At 38.4% G+C, this 18041-nt stretch overlaps 1 protein-coding gene across 1 annotated transcript in view; it reads left to right on the top strand.

Annotated features, from left to right (window-relative positions):
* Positions 1-18041, top strand: part of LOC140236528 (uncharacterized) — a 146794-nt gene that overhangs the window by 64633 nt on the left and 64120 nt on the right. The window contains exon 2 of the mRNA XM_072316452.1: positions 14258-14472. Coding sequence (XP_072172553.1) covers positions 14258-14472 — 215 coding nt within the window. The remainder of the gene's footprint in view (positions 1-14257; positions 14473-18041) is intronic.

Here is an 18041-nt window from a genome sequence, read left to right as displayed (position 1 = left end):
TTATGCATTGGAAGTTGATGTTTGGAATCAAAAGGGACCTGAGATTTGATGTTTGTTAACATTCATTCAGGGTAGCTGTGCTGTAAAAGACATCTGCTTCATTTCACCATCCAAGAGCCAAGTAACAGGCAGGCATCATTCTCTGTTGTAATAATTTAATTAAGACCAGGTCCATTGAAAAACAGCTAGTGCTAAGGTCGGCTCTAACTTGGCTAATCATGAACAATTTTTTAACTCCTCGCTCATACTGAGGGATGCCAGCAAATGTCATTTGTTTCAAGGTAGCCAAAGGGACATCTGTCAAATCTCTCCCCTGGGTGTTTTGAATCATTGCCTCATTCAAACTTAACATAATATGATATATAAAATATAAGATTTATCTGATATGATATTGATATTTTAACTGCTGGCTCTTGTATTTATTGTAGATATCATTTATGTCATATCTCATACTTCAGTTTGTGTTTTTTCTTTATAATTTCATATGTTTGTACTGACAAATAAATCTAAAGAAGATATCAATATTGAAAACTCATTCAAAAGAATCTGACCAGTAGTGACATCCATTGTCATCACATAAGCATCAAACCCATTATTCATTAATTCATTTGTGTATTTGTCTATTTCATTTATTTATTTGTTTGTTTAGCATTATGCCTTCACAATATTCTCATATAGCTGACACATTTATAATCATACTTGTTGCCATTCTTGCCATTAATGAAGAGTAGTCTGGCAACTGGATAACCTGACTGTATGAATGCTTGAAGATTGTGATTCCCTTTATGGCAATTAGCATTGCAAGGTTGTACACTGGTCTTTTAGGATTTGGTGCAAAAGATGCAATTTCTTTTCATTCTCTGTTGTTGTTGTTGTTTTTTATATCATTCAAAATGGGAAAGTCAGTAAAGATTTGTATGTATATTGATGGGAGACATATATTGCACTGACAAAATCACCTCTTTTGATTTAATATAGCATTGTGACCAATATTATATGAAACTCAAGTTCCAAAAAGTTCCAAAAACTGTCTCATATCATACACAATTTCAATAAACACCCATGCACACACACACACACACACACACACACACACACACACACGCATCTAGGCCTACAGGTCTGTTTGCCAGGTTATATTTCTTAGTCAACTTGACCCAAGGGTGGAGTTTCACTTTTCAGTTTCCAGGAGTGCAGTTTGGGGATCAGATAGAAAGAAGTCTCTTGAGGAAGCTTTCTGTGTGTGTGTCTGTGTGTGTATCTGTATGTCTGTTTGTGTGTGTGTATGTATGTGTGTGTGTGTGTGTGTGTGTGTGTGTGTTTGTGTGTGTGCGTGCGTGTTTGTCCGGATGGTCCTTGTTGGACTTCCTCCTGTCTGGTCAGGATCTCAGCAGTCTAGAGGTTAATGGTACAGATGATAACTCAGCTACAATCTCTGTCTTCAGAGTTTTGGCAGAAATTCAAAAAATATGAAAAATAGGATGAGCAGCATGTATCATGAGCATGAGGTAGTCACTATCTTTCTCGTTCCGTATTATGCCTGTTATTCTCGTTCCTACAAAAAGGTATCCCGTAGTTAAATAGCCTTATTACTTTTTGTTACTTCACAAAATGGACAACCTTGTGCAGTCATGCATTTTACTACAGGATGTCGAGTGTGAAAATGAATCACAGGAGATATCTTTCAGTGAGCAAATTGCTATCTAAGGATTGGTCAATGCCAGTTGTGCAGAAAACAAAAAGCTACATATTGAACATTTCTTCCTCTGCTATACAGTTTTGCAGTACCATAAGATTTATTTAGAGATCTAGGACAGATTAATATACATGTATATGCCTCTCAATGGTGAACTTTAGAATTCTTTGAGGTACACGTAAGATAGTGACCTTCAAATGTGCCACATTGTGTAGAAATCAACTTGAGATTTTGAATAAGATGATGCTGTAGGTTATCATGGTTATAAATATGGTGAGAATGATTATGATGGATAATGGTATGTCATTTTTTATTATCTCTTTTCTTTGTGACATTGTTGAAAGTCTTTATGATAAGATCACGTCATTCATATCATTCATTGTCTTTTGCTTGTTTGTTTGTTTGTGTGGAATCATCTTCTTTAACACAAGATCACAAAAGGAACAGATTGCTAGCATAAAAAAGTAGACACACAGGAAATTCCTCTTAGTGTCCTGTGGTATTTAGCAATTATCTGTCTGTGTGTCATTCTGTAAAGATGACACTTCCACATACATACACACACACCCCACTCACATACTCTCAAACATAATATGCACACACCCTCAACACATCAGAACAGATGAACTCAAAGCCACAAGATTTTCCATTTCACAACATTTAATTTACTCTTCTTCACTTGAACAATAAAATGTGAATATGCTTCAAACCATGCGTGTATTTAGTACTGACAACAGGGCATGAGCCCATCACTTAAATCTACATATGAATATAAAAAAAAAAAAATGTGTGAAATCTAGAACATCAAAATCTATAGGGTTCTATTAGTAATTACACATGTGACACAGAGTCAAAAACTATCCATCTTTTTTTAATTGATGTCAGAGAAATTTAAGTTCATTTGTGGGGAACAGGTTTGTTTCTACTTTTCATTATTAGTCGGCCATTGTTTTATCATCTTTGAAGGGAAAACATATATTTACACTGACAATATATTTTGTCAGCATGCCAATAAAGAGTATATTGTAATACTTGAAGCAGCTTGTCAATACATAAACAAAAAAATGGAGGGGGAAAATGTACATTAAAAATCGTAAATGACAATACATTAAAACATGAAGGACAAAATATGCAAACTTGGAGAATTGGTAGAGGTTTTTTTTTATGATTATCAACAAATAGTATAGACAAGTGTCAATAACTTAGGACATTTCAAAAGCATACATTTTGTAATTGTAATTTCATTCTTCATATTTCAAGTAGAATACGTAGAATAGCTGTAAAGACTTCTGTCTCACATTTAGTTTTCAGACGTAAGCAGAAAACACTGTGAAGAAAAATGATACAGCAAAATGTTGTGGTCATGACAGACTTTGCACAACTTAAACTTTTCTGCACTCTTTTCGCATTTTCAACTTTAACCAACTAGATGAAATTGACCCTACAATAAACATTTTTATAAAAAGGGCCTCAATGACTGATGTGTCAAAGAATTTACATTATGGTCTGCAACATATAAAAGTTTAGTGTCAGACCAGTGAGCCTTGTTCTAGAAAGTTTCCTTACATATGATACAATGAGATCAGGCTACACTGAACTTTCAGATCAAATTTCTGCACTGGAGTTTACAATCTTACATTTGATTTTAACATTTATTTAAACTTTACTTTATGTAAATCTAAAAAAGGCCCTGAAATCAAGATGAAAAATACGATATGAAGCAGCCAAATTACTCCATGTAAAAAAAAAAGTATTAAAGTTAAGACAAGATAATTGTATCATTTTATGACAAGACATAAGGTCATCCACAATGATACAATTGAAATGATATATTCACAAGCAGATTGTGCATTACCATTGTTTCACGTGTTGCAGGATACAATGTGTTATTCTAAGAATAATAAGTCAAATAGTGTTCTTCGTGTAACTATTGTCTTGTACTGACAAGTTGATTATCTTAGGGGGCACAGGACTGATATTGAAAAGATTTAATATTGCTGGCATGTGGAGTGTATGACTAACACATGTTATGATTAATAGTTATACATAGGTATGTACACTTCACTTGGCTGTGTAAAATGACAATGGCTTTCTGGCTGTTTGACAAAAGAATGAGACTTCCCTGATTTTAAAGTACAAACATACATGTTATGCCGACCAGGAGGTACTAAGGCAAGACCGTAGCAAAGTTTAAAAATTTTTGCAGGCAGATTCTAAAATGCTTCCTCGGTAACATCAGTTTTATTTTGATCAGCGGTGGACTTTTGCAGTCCCCATCAGTGCAAATCCCATCCAATGTAATGTTGATGGTTATATGCGATGGACACATGTAAAGGGAGGAAATACATTCCTCATTTCAATATGATTTCAGTTTCTTCTTCCTTTTTTTTAATTTTTTTTTTTTCATTGTGATGGAGGATTTGTGAGCCAAATAAAGTATCACTCATCTATTACTGGTGTTTGTAGTCAACATATGTACTAAAGACAATTGCCTAATTCATTGTTTCCCTTTCTGGCTTACTTGCTTCTCAAATCAGATGTAGACACGTCATTTTCCTCATACAATTGGCAGTCTGCTGCCAGGAGGTCGTGTGTCACTACAACATGGAGTCAATACCGTCCCGTTTGACCAACAGTCAATACTGCTTACAAAAGAGTAAAATGATGGGCAACTAGAGACATTTAAAATAGCAACACAAAATCCTGTCCATCATATATGAAAAATGGGTATGATAGGCATGATTAAACCCTGTCTGAAACACAGAGAATTGCAATAAAGGCTGAAAACTGGTAATGTAAAATGGCGCTTCCTGCCTTAGTCTGAGCTGACTGTGATTCAATTACAGACTTCCTGTATGATGTGTTTGACTGTAACATCATTCCCTGATGTCTGTCAGTCTGTCAGTCTTTACCAATGTTCAATTATCTCTTCCCCCTCTTTCTCCCTCCCTCCCTCCTTCTCTCTCACGCTCTTTGTCTCTGAGAAACACATTTGCTCTTTAGAATTAGAATATTACAGCAAAATAAAAACAACTTGCATGCAAAATTCCTGTAATTTCAATAATTTTCAGGAAAAATCAGTCAACATCATGGTAATGACTTATCCAGGATGTTGATGCTGTAAAAAGGGTTTCAGTATTGAGGCCTCCGTTTGCATTTTGTTAACTAGTTAGCTGAGACATGGTCAAAACCTTCCGTAGTGGCCATCTGTCTGTAGCAGCCACCTGCCATATACGGCCACTGAAAACAATTCTCTCTCTAGAGAAAAGCCAAGACCCTGTTTATAATTGCACCTGTCTGTTATGGCTACTTTTTGTCTCCTTTGGGTGGCCGCTAAAGACAGGTTTGACTGTATTTAGATTCTTAGGATTTTGATGTCACGTTTGTATCATCTTTGTTGGTTTGGGATTGTTCGGTTTTTTTTTTTTTTTTTGGTCTTTTTGTTGTTGTTGCAGTTCTAAGGTGGTGCAGACAACCAAAGTCATGCATGTTAAGAAAAGTTACACCTTGTTCCCCCTTCATGTCAGAAAACAGATACAAACAAACTTCATAGTTGTCAAGATTTGGGGACAGGTTTAAACATCTTATGATAGAATTTGAAACATCAACCATCAAAAGACCCTCTGGTACAAAGCATGCTTACCCATGACCTTCATGCAAATGAAGTGTGGTTAGTGGTAAAGTTATACAGGAAAAAAATCCAAGGTTTTTATCAATGCATAATGGTTCCTTAAATTCTGTCAGCACACTTTCTATATCAGTCAGGCATCGTGATTGAAATGTGATGGAAATCATAAAAAAATTACACCATATTAGCAGGAAGGCACATAAAGGCATATAGTTTTTGACAATTAGAAGGCATACTCATTTAAAGTCAAGATGCCTTTCCCACAATCAAGTCATCAGATCTCACAGTGGTGACATTTATGTACTCCAGCATCCAAGTCAAGCCACAAGTGTCACTGTTAATTATTCAACACTACATCAGTCTTGGTTTCCGTAGATTGGATTCTTTCACACGTTCATTTTGTGTAATGAAACAGCAGTTTGTTCTGGTTCGAGACAACACAATCACATCCCACACTACGCAATGTTTTCATAGATATGAGAGTCGTCCTGCCTTTGTTGCTGCTTTAGCCTCATATACACAGAGTCCGTGCTGTGAACGTTACTCTTGTCCAGTCCCTGGTACTCGTGGACTGCCGCCGCCTTGCCCTCCTTCCTTGGCAGCGTCGGGGCGCGATCCTCGGGTGTTTCGTCGGTGATGGGCACATCATCATCCAACAAGGGTCTGCTGTTTCGGATCGCCTGGTAGTATTGGTGGTTTTGGTCTACACTCTTCAAGAGTGTGCTCTCGGTGCTGTAGGCACTCCCACGACCACTGTCAGTGCACGTGTCCTTCTCTTGGTAAATGCTCTCTGCATCCTGGTAAATGCTCTCTGTGTCCTGGTACATACTTTCATACTCATCGGCCTCCTCGCTGGCGAGCTGTGGCCTCGGCTTGTTCATGTTGATGTAATCATTTTTGACTCCAGAAGAGATGGTGTAGGGTGAGATGTCCTCAGTGCTGCAAACCTTTTGACTGTCAGAGAATTTTGTGATACCAGTGTTCAAGTAGGGGAAATCGTTGCTCAAGCTGCACTTTGGAGGACTCTTGTAAGGTGTGTCGGCATATTGGTAGATGTTGTTACCCTCGTCATCTGTGTCATACGGTATCAGCTCCGGATGGACTGGCGGTCTGCTACTGATACTCGGTGGTCTGGGATGTCTCTGAAATCTGGCGTTTGCTTGTTTAGATTTGCCTTTCATGAACCAGAGAAGAACGTTGACAAGGATCACCAGAGAAAAGGCGCCGGCAATCAGCGCAGCAATGAGGGTCGTGTTGTATTGGGCCCCTGAGGTTTTCTTGAAGATTGAGTCCGTTTCATCGCTGGACAAGATCATCATGGCATCGGCACTGCCATTTCCAAGGATTGAAGTCACAAGGCACTGGATGTGCTCATGGCTGTCAGACTTTGTGATGTTCCTCACATGCAATTCACCAGCATGAGTGTCCACTAAAAACCTGTCAGTGACATCATGGGTGTCAATTTTGGCACCGTGGTAGTACCAAGTCCGCTTGAAATCTATTCCAGGAATGCTCATGTTGACCTTGCAGGTGAAGGTGGCATAGCTGTCCTCGGGAGTATCCTTAATGTGGTAGAGAGAGTTGATGACCACGCCCATGGTGGCTTGGATGGTGCAGGATTGCTCCAGACTGACCTGATTATACATGATCTCACATACATACTCATGGGTGTCATTGGGTATCACTTTGGTTCCATTCATCAGGTACGTGGATTTCATGATGCCGTTTGTCTCATTAGTTATCGCAGGCAGCACCTGTTTTCCGTTTCTCCACTGCAGTGTCAATCCGTCTTCCGAACGTTGCTTGGACTCGCATACAAAGGCCAGGGACTTTGCTCCCGACTGTGTCACCTTGACCTTCTTGCTACATTGTGGATACAGGGGTTTCGGTCGCTTTACCACCAACACCTGTGACACGACTTGCTCATAGTGGAAGTAACCTTCATACCAGATGAAGATGCAAGCATAGTCTCCTGCCTCCTGGGCAGTCACACCCTTAATGTTGAGGGTGTAAGTACACTGGACAGTGTCGTTCCCATCCTGATGATCAAGTCTGGCGGAGTACTTGGGGTTTTTGGGAACAGTGTTGTTCGTCACCATCACGCTGTTGCCGTGGTACCAGAAGAGGTATCTCCCATTACAGGTGATGCTGGGACTGACCTCGTAGTGGCACTGGAGCTCGACCGACTCCGCTGGCTGGGCAAGAACAGTGGCAGGCGACGTACTCAGTATTCCAGCCTGAGAGAAGTGTAGCATGCAGGACACGGCCACCAGCAGGACGAGGCATGATCCAGATCTACCCATGGTGATGGAGCGAATCGCACTGTATGCCGAACTGATCAGCGGCAGGTTAAGAGGAGCTGCCCATTTTGCAGTCATGTTTGTCAGATTCACAGTATTTGAGGCTATATCAGTCTGTTACATAACCGATGACTGCTATGTTTTTCCTGTTGTGATGCCTAGTGCCAGAATACTTGAAAACTGCATGCGAAGGAAAAGGAGCAAGGCTCTTGTTGTACAATGTCCAATATTCCCAATGTCCTCAAACTCTCATTAGGTGTCGGAGGAGCTACGAGCGGAAAGTGTCAAACTATCCAGAAGTGAAATGGCTGATCAGTTGTGCTCCATGAAGAAGAAGAAAGCTTTATGCAGTAGGATAACAAGAGTTGGCGAATCAGTGACGTACATTTGCATTTGCCCTATCTGCCGTTGGTGCTCAACTGGTTGCCATTTGTCCTTTTTTTCTTGAGAAAGATCCGCTGTGATTATAACTCGAAATACTGACAAAGCCAGCACGTCTGCTTAATTCGTTGACCCTCAGGGAAGTCGGGCAGGATACAAGGTGAGAGCTCTGCATGTGTGTGTGTGTGCAGCATGAGAGTACGAGTGTGGTCTGAGTCTGCGGAACCTCCGACCCAGCGCTTTTATACCCACGGCTACCTGTTTGTTGGGGGCCTTTTCCTGTGCGTCGTCGTGAAGAGAGGAGTCAACAACACAACACGACAGCGGCAGTGGCGCAAGCCGATCTGAGTCAGGAGCCTGCTGGATGAGTGTGTCATGGGAAATGGCAGGAAGTCTGACGTAGCCGCTGAGACCCGTGTGCACATGCAACCTGACACAGACGCACGCACACGCCGATTTACCCTAACCCTTTCCAAGGCTTGGAGAAATGAGCGCAAACTGCACCCAGTCTTTTTTTTCTTTTCTTTTTTTCTTTTTTTTTTTGTGTTATCTTGCAACAGCGTGCATGGAATTTGCAGCAAGCCGGGAAATTCTGTTTTGACATTTTTGGGAATGTTCTTGAGAGCTACACTTCACACAGATTTGATCTGAAAGAGGAAATAGCAGTCTGTTTGTGTTGTTGTTGACATATTCTCTTTAATTGATGCCTGAATTTGAAATGAAACAAGAAAGGTGAGGCATGAAATTGCCTAACAAACCTGTGTGATAACCACAATTTTTAGGAAAAAGAAATTGACTCTTGACTAAAAATTTGCTGTCAACAGACTTTTTAAGTGAGACTTCTGTCATTATTTCAAAGCAAAAAATAATGATTTTTATGACTCTGCAAGTTTTGATATTTGGAATGTAGACGTAGTGCTTCTGTAATTGCAGTTTCTGTGAGTTGTATCGTACAAAATAAAGATAAGCCTGACAGTGTATGTAAACAACACTGCCATATTTTTATCATCTTATAATGCTGATTGTACTTTACTACATTGTAAATAACATTCTTTCTTGTAATTGATGAAATATAATATATCAAACACTAAAAGAATGTGACACTGAAATAGTGGGAATGATGTCACTAAATCAGTGTGAAGTAGCACAGAGTCAGCAGAAGCACAGTATATTTTATCTGACAGAGATGGTAAGACACATTATGCTGGTCACTACTATAGTAAATGCCAGTCATTGGCAAAGAATAAAGTGACCTGTTTCTTGGATGTTTCTTTGAGGAAATGAGGAATGAGGAATGAAGTGAAGAGATAGAAAGAAGGAAGGGGAAATCGAATGATGGGAGGCACTGTGCAAAATGACACATGAAAAAGACAGCAAGCAAAGATAGATGTTGGTCCGTTATTATGCAGGAGTCGGTGAAGAGACATATGTTGTTTCACAGAAATACAGAGATATTGTTAGTCTTCATAAGTATCAAAAGTTTATTCTACTTCAGCAATTCAAAGGCAAAGCAAAATTTTGTGGCTGGTAGTCATGCATTGTTGCTATGTTTAACTTAGTACCTCAAAGCTGACAAAAAATGGTGTAGAATTTTTTTTTTACTCTCTCATTCTCTCTTAATTGGGTCATATTTTGAAAGAAGTAAAAGCAGATTCTCACCTCTAAAATGACGTATAATTCATCAAAATTGGATTGTCTTTACAAAAGAAAAGAAGTGATAGAAAAGGGGCTTTGGAGTTTGGAGTCCATAGAAGCACACCGTCTTGCTCTTTATTGCACGCCCGCAAAATGGGAATTCATATCACCATAGCAACCACCAAGGAAGCTGAATCATCATCAAACTTTTCCTACTCATGAAGTACATACCAGTCATGATTATCCTAGTTTGTCAATGCTAATTTTTACAGTAAAGGAAAGTTTTGGTACAACTTTGTCGGTTTTCGTTATCATACTTTCAAGTGCCACATGTGGACAGAAAATGAAAAAAAAAAATCCACTTTGCAAAAAAAAAAAAAAAAGGAACCCTCAAAAAGATGGAACACATCACTTTTACTCCACAATTCAGACTTGGGTAGAGGATGAATTAATACTCTTCAGCATATACCTCAAATCAGAAAACAAAGTCATTGACCTAAAAACAGATATACTCAAGCCCACCAGGAAATTAACCTGTGCGACTTTTTGCGGCTCTAGTGCTGGAAGGTCACATATCTACCTGTTTTTTGTTTTTTTCCTGGTGAATTATTCAGTGATAGTGTCATATTGATTTCCTTTTCCATGTGTGGGAAGAGCCCTAAATATCACATATTTCGAAAGTTACGCCCACACATCCAAACCTGGTTGTCTTTTGCTTCTTTTTTTCCCCTTCTATTTCTTTGTAGATTGACGTCGGGGAAGTCAAAATTATAGTCTCTAGTTTTTGATAGCTGGGAAGTGAGATTCATTGTGTATTCTGCAAGTCATTGACTCACAATTCAAGTGTTTATCCTGGTGACTTTAGGGAATCCATAACACTTTTTTATGACAAAGCTTGGATTGGCTCCCTGCTTTCTCGTCTTGACATCCAGTTAATCCCCATAGAACCAATACTTGGAAAATACCACTAGTAGTAATATTGATAGGGTTAATGTAGTGAATATATAGGAGTAAATGTGTCAGTTGTAATTACAAACCTGTTGCATGTGAATTCTTGATATACATAATGTATAATATCCACACTTGTATACGCCATATACTTTGTACGATTTCCATTTTCGCAGATTTTAGGAGTTGAGTGCTAATGGCAAATTTAACTACAATGTGTACACGCTAAGATATTTACTTTGAACCTTACATAAATGTGACGTGCACACATACATTTCTCTCTTCATTACTGTACTCCTCAATTGCAAATTTAACCACTCCCAAAATTGTCAGGAAGTTGTGATTCGTGAAAATTTAGGCTTGCTAAATATTTTTTGTATGAAGTATACAAATATGCATACTATAATGTCATATTTGTCATACTCTCTTCAACGTCAGCAAGGAAAGTCCAAATAAACAGGATAATAATATTTTCTTCATGCAAACAGGATGTCATGGGTTGACTCTCACAGTCAGGGGTCTGAATCACAGAACTTTCCTCTATTTCTTCTTGATATAAATTAGGAACCATACTTGTGATAAAATGTAGTGATGGTTGGATAAGGCCAGAGGTGGCACGCTAGCAGAATTGCTCTAAAGTTTTGTTCAAGCATTGTGACTCAAGTCTATCTAGGGCTGACCGTGTTTATGGCATCTCTCTTCTGTAACCGATTGTAATTGATGATGTCATTTCTAGTCAAGACCAGTTGTTACCACTCTGTGTGGACTGTTAATGAAAGGTTTTCCCCAGTAAGCATGTTGACACAAACAAGTGTTGCGTAACAATGATTGTATAACCCCGTTGCTGAGCGATGAACTGTAGTATTGTCTCAAATCATTTGAAACCTTTTTGTTGTTGTTGTTGTTGTTGTTGGGCATACTGTTAAAACAACCAACAGACAGAAAACCACAAATTGAATACACTTGTGCAAAAAGCAATTTGATACGGGGTGTGGTTGGATATTCACAAACTTGTACAGCGGAATGTCATTCCATGCTCTGGTTTGCTTCAATAGAATAGATTAAAATCAAACAAACAATGTGCTAACACAGCTGCTAATATATTAAAGTGAGGAAGTTACACATTTTCACAAAGCTAATTTGATCATGACAACTTACAAATATTTAGATAAGGCGAAGGTGTCACTTCATACTCCATTTGACTTAAATGGAATGGATTAAAATCAAACAGACAATGTGCTGAAACAGATGCAAATGGAGGAAGTGACACATTTTCACAAAGCTAATTTGATCAAGACTATATATATTACTGTATACGCCGGATATTTTGCAAGGATTTTATTTTTGCGAATTTCACGAGTCAAGTGCTATTCGCAAAATTAAAGACACGTGAAAATATTGACTCTGATCAAGCTATGAATGTGACGTACGCGTATACATTTCTCCATTCGGTACAGGACTCCACAATTGCGAATTTAACCACTCGCGAATTCATTGGGAAGTTCCGCTTCGTGAAAATTTAGACTCGAGAAATATATGACGTATCCAGTATGTACATTCAAAAATTAAATGAATCAGTGGTGTTCTTGACTCTCAACTCTCCCATGTGTTTAAATTATTGAACATTTTGAATAAATCAAATTTAAATCATTTAAAAGTATTAAGATTTTATATTTCCTTAATCTTGCAATGACTATAACCCCGTCAGTATGATTTATGATTTATTTTCTCTTCTGGCCTTTAAATGCAACAGGTACATTTTCTTCTGTTTTATTTCATTTTCAACAAAAGTTGAATACAAAAGTTTTGTGTGCAATTCAGTGAGAGACTTGTAAGCAGATGACATCATCAGAACTTCAATCATTCTTCAAATTGATTGTTGCATTGAATTGCTTCTATTGCAACTGGTTAACAAACGGCCCTTCATTGAGTAAATGCGTACCGATGTGTAGTGTTTGTGAGCGATAGCCATGATAAAAATCATGGCCATACATACTCGGATGGGATTCGAACCCATGACCTCTTGACTGCTAGACTGTCATCATATCCACTAGACTATCAAGCTTCCATGTGATATCCAGTATATAAAAGTTTAGTTCTGACAAGGAGTTATCACATATCTCCTTGGTTCTGGTCTCTTATGACAGCAGGTACTGCATATCAACTAATTATACTTGTTTCAAGTTTGTTTGTTTTTTCTACTCTTCTGTAGCTTCAATTTCAGTCTCTTTATTATGGTCATATTGAGCATACAGTGTAGGAGTGACTTCATTTTTCAGTATGTGCTTGAGGTCCAACAAGATTCCATTGATAATCTATTCTCCAAGATTCTAACCATATAGACATTCACAGTTGCATGTTTATTTAAAGAGGGAATCTTATTCTTTGTCTGAATCATGTCATATCAATGTGTTATTGAAATTTAGATCTAAATTTTCATCGTAGATATTGTTCTTGTGTTCTGAAATGTTTTTCATCTCCAGTGTACTGTCAATATGGCTTAAGTTTACACACTGTAATTGATGCACTGACAATAGCCCTATTGTACTCAGGGGACTCATTTGATCACTACCTGGTAGCAATTTTTGCCTGATCTGTTTTTATTTGCACTGTAATTGTTTGATATCCATTTATGAGTTTGTTATTGAACTGCCTTTACAAGTAATGAATATGCAATTTATAGTAGAAATCTGTTAAACCTGACCAACCGTTCTGAGAGGTAGACAACAACTTATTTCAGGAAAGAGAAGGAGAGGAAGGTGTGTGCCAAAGAACTGCTATCAAAATTATTCAAGTATTTTAATCATTCCAGCAAACGACTGCAAAAGGCTCTCCAAAATAGCAAAACAAAGAAGTGTCATTACTATAATTATTGTAGAAGTTATCCTCTGTTATAAGTGAATTGTGTGCACTGGACAGCTTTTGTCATTTTTGTATTTATTCAATCTAACAACAGTGTAGGACAATGCACTAACTCTCTTGATATGATATATTTTGCATTGTTCAATATGCAAATAATCTTTTTTTTTTTTTTTAATATGGAATATCACATATCTTGTACAAAACAAAACCTAGTGCATGCATGCTCCCCCATGTTTATGCCGTCTTTGGTAACATTGGCAGTGATATTTTGCTTTGTCTAGACATATGTGAGGTTGAATGTAGCAACAACTAGCAGTGACTCGTTTGACTGCTCCTTCCTACTATTTGTAATACAATTGTAGGTTCTATTAAGTGTGAGTTCTTATTATTTTAGGGTTAGAGAACAATGAATAGTAATGAGGTTTTCCTCTCTACGTTTGTTTCATTTTCATCAAGGTGTAATATTTCTCACCCACATCAGGAACAACACTAAATTAGGCTGGGTATATAAACTGCACTTGGTGTCTCTCTTCCTCTGATTAGAGTGACAGAAAATGCAGATTTTGAAATTGCATAATTGTTATGTATCCATATCATGATAACAGTCAGAACTGTGTTGCCATCAAAGATACCCATTGCATTTTCTCCCCAACCACTTTCGCAGAATATTTCTTTGACTATGAATGCATGCATACATCTTGTTTTTATCAATTTTGTAGGAATACTAAAAGTTGTTGTTGTTTTTTAGTTTTAACTAATCATTATTCTGGTTTTCTTTATATCATTTCTTTCTGTGCCTTTATCCAGATTGATTCCAGTATGGAAGCGCCTGTACAAGCATCTCAATAGGCTCCTGGACCGCTCCACTCATTCGAAAGGGGTGCCCAGCTTCAGCAGGGAAAATAATCAACTCATCCAGCTACTGTGCTGTGTGCAAACGAAGCTCCACCACCTCGGCTACAGCGTGCCGCTCCACCTCCATGACAAATGGACTTCCCAGACCAGCAGGGCATACATGAAAGGTGCGACAAATCCTTGACTGTGTGAAATCAGGCTGTAAACTTCATTGCCCTTGTTTACTTGTTATTTTCTTTTATTTATGATTGAATTTTTTTTCAACATTATGAATATATGCATACTTCATTAAATGATTTAAGAGAAAGTACATAGTATGTGCCTTCATAAATGCATATGACAGCACATATAAATCATTACATTTTTGAAACATTATTCTATTATCATATTGTATATTGTATCTCAGAGATTTCAGCGAGTTCAGATTGTGTTCACTACAAATTTCTCAACCCAGTGTAGAGGTAGTGCAGTTGTGTACGTACAATGTAGCTCGCCACTTAGGCTGCACATGTGTTTCATGAGGTGTTCAGTAGGGATTTAATGGGGCGACCTTTTCACATCAGAATTTCATACTGAATCATTGGGATTTACGTGGGTCAGAGAAGGGTTGCCTTTTCTCAAAAGTTCATTAGTGTTTCATTGATGATACAGCAGTGAGTTAATCAAAGAGACTTATCAGACCAAAGAAACTAAATGAAGCGCACCTACTGAAATTTGCCCAGTCGGCAAGAGGTGATGTTAGTTTTTAATAACTCTCACCTCTGAAACATTCAGATTATGCTTATTAAGCTATCACACCTCCCCGCACCCTGTTGAATGAGCATGCGAGGCAATGCATGATACTGACCCCCCATTCATCATTTACAGCAATCAATAATATGCACAGCTAGCAACTTTCCCTAGTAACTCTGCAGGAGGCTCCATGAGCTAAATATTATCTCTTACTGTAAAAGTGGAAGTTCTTGCACATTTTGCACAATATAAAACTGGCATGAAAATAAAAGCATGTAAAAATTTTCTTGCTTGTTATATGTGATGCTACATTGTATTGTAAACACCATATATTTAGGACTTCCCGACGATTTCGCGAGTGGTTAAATTCGCGATCGTGAAGTACATTACTGAACGGAGAAATGTATATGTGTATGTGCATGTCACATTCATAATTGGAATCAGAGTCATTATATTCATGTGTCTTTAAATTCGTGAATAGCACCTGACTAAAACCTCGCAAAATTCATGTACAAATGTATTTGGTGTATACAGTATGTTATATTTTGACTCCGGAATTAAAAACACACAGGTGCAAAAAATTTCTCATACAAAAATGTCCTTGTTTACAGTATGTCCTGACATGTCCAAGTGAAGGAGTTATTAGTGCCCATTGAGGGGCATGTAACAGACATTTGAGCATCTCCCTTATTGCTCTGTAGAATCTTCTTGATTTTGATGTGCAAGTACTGGCAGCCCAGGGTACACTGTTTGTACCAGTAGGATTCATCACGGCAGTGTTACAGAGAAGAGAAGGAAGTACTGCACACAAAATGTGTGGTGGGTTCTAGGGCAAATGCCCCCTGGACAATCACCCCAGACCCTTCCCCTGACCCTAACCCTAATCCTGAACCTAATCCTAACCCTAATCCAAACTCTAACCCTAAACCTAACCCTAACCCTAATCTTTACTCTAACCTTATCACCAGTATTTAGCGGGGGGAGGGGCTGGGGGGGGGGGGGGAAGGGGGGATAATTGCCCTGATAGGTGTGGTGAATGTCATGCTCACAAAACTTAGGTCATTCTGCTCTCCCAAGGTCAGCTTGGATCATCTGAGGGACATCTGCAGGTGCTGGGAATGTTCCTTTTGGCCCGTGTGACTTGCCTCGCCAGAGCGGTGCCTGTTTGCCCCTGTAAACGACCACTTCCACGTGTGGAGTCTCTTTCGCTAATGACCTGTCATGCCCGTAGTGCAGACACACCCTTATTTATGAATCCTTACCCCTAAATTGGACTTAACTCTGCCAAGTTCTCTCCTTTTTTCGTCGTTAACAGTAATGACACAATACCCCTTTGGGCTCATTTTAATCATCATTAGGGCGTCATGTTAAGAGTGTTTTTTGATTGAGAATGACAGATATAATGACATTCATGTCGTGTCAGCAAAGATAAATCTTGATTAGGTACTTTCTTCACAAACTTACATTAATGCGGACAAGAAATTATAGCAAAAAGTGCTGAAGAAGCATAAAAAACATGATTGGTGAACACAATGCATGCATGCTTTAATTCCCTTGTAGCGCTAAACCAGTAGATTAAGGCTGACAGAGATCAATTAGTGGTTTGACAGGGATAATCTCCATTTCTCGGCTTCCAGAAAAGAGCATTATCAACCAAGCTGCAATGGCTGCCTACTCGTCATCCACTTATTTGGCTCACCATAATTTGCAGTAGTATTTTTTTTTCCACTTGTGGCTTTCCATTGTGCACACAGGATCCAAATGCCTTGAATGTTTTTATGATCATGGCAATCTTTACAGTAATTTGTGTATTCATATTTTGTTTTCACATCCGGTGCAAACGTAATCTTTATGATTATACTCCCTTATTATTTACCTAGATATTTTGAAAGAATCCAATGCAGGAGCCTAAATTGTCTCTTTTATATCAGGATGATTGACTTTACAGCTTACACATTTGTCAAGCAGCATCCTACTAGGAATGTGGAATATTTTGTGGTGTGGACATTTTTGCAAATTTCTCCTGTGGAAAGTGAAATATTTTGCAGTGTGGAAATGTTCGCAGATTTCTCGCTTGATTGAAATATAGCAAAAATAAGAGCACATATGCAAAGTATATCTTTTGAAGTATCAAATAAATTTTTTACAGAAGTACTTTTGAATGTAAAATCCTAAACAAATGAGATTCACATAACTTGGCCTGATGAGAAAAATATACGATGAGAAAATGTCCACCTCTAGACAAATGGGAATTCTCATAAGATCCAGTTAAAGTAACAGACAAGGATTGTAAGATACAAGTAGATCATAATGTATTTGAACATCAACTGAATGGCTTTGCATGAACAAATAATTCTATTTAATATTTATCACTGCTGGTTGTTTAAAGAAACTGTCATATGATAGCCGGGAATCTCTACCAGTTTCAGGAAAAGGAAGCAAAGCTTTATTAGGATCTGCTCAGAAGAAAAAAAAAAAGAAGAGATCTGTCAGTTTTCGTACATCCGGATAATTCCCGTCCCAATCGGCGTTTGAGATTTCCCCCCTGTGCTCAGGTTTCACGCCGACTTCCATGCTTGAATCAAGATCTAAGAGAGAGTCCCGTATCGTATTGGCAAACTCCCCTCAGTATTTGACATTAATTTTGGAGATTAGCTGACAATGATCCATTTGGGATGGGGATGGTTATCTCATCTGCCTCTATCATCCTCCAAGCACTGATGTCAAGATACTCCTGTTTTCTTTTTGTTTATTTCAAACATATTCCCAGGCCCTCGCTCCATAGTATCCTATCATTTTCCTGCCGTGAAATTAGTGCATTACGATTGCTGAACTTCATTTCCTTCTTAAGGACCCCCCCCCCCTTTGCCTCTTGTGCATCCTCATTGAAATGTGTCTAGGAAGTAGCATCAGTGCTTCATAAAATTTGATACTAGGCCTATCCTACGTGTAGCACCCATTTTTGCCTATTGTGCAGTGCATCTGATACTGTGCAATCGAACAT

The sequence above is a fragment of the Diadema setosum genome, chromosome 13 (genome assembly GCF_964275005.1).
Source record: "Diadema setosum chromosome 13, eeDiaSeto1, whole genome shotgun sequence".
Classification (NCBI taxonomy): domain Eukaryota; kingdom Metazoa; phylum Echinodermata; class Echinoidea; order Diadematoida; family Diadematidae; genus Diadema; species Diadema setosum.
The sequence above is the reverse complement of the archived record's forward strand: the minus strand, read 5'-3'. Positions and strand labels throughout refer to the sequence as shown.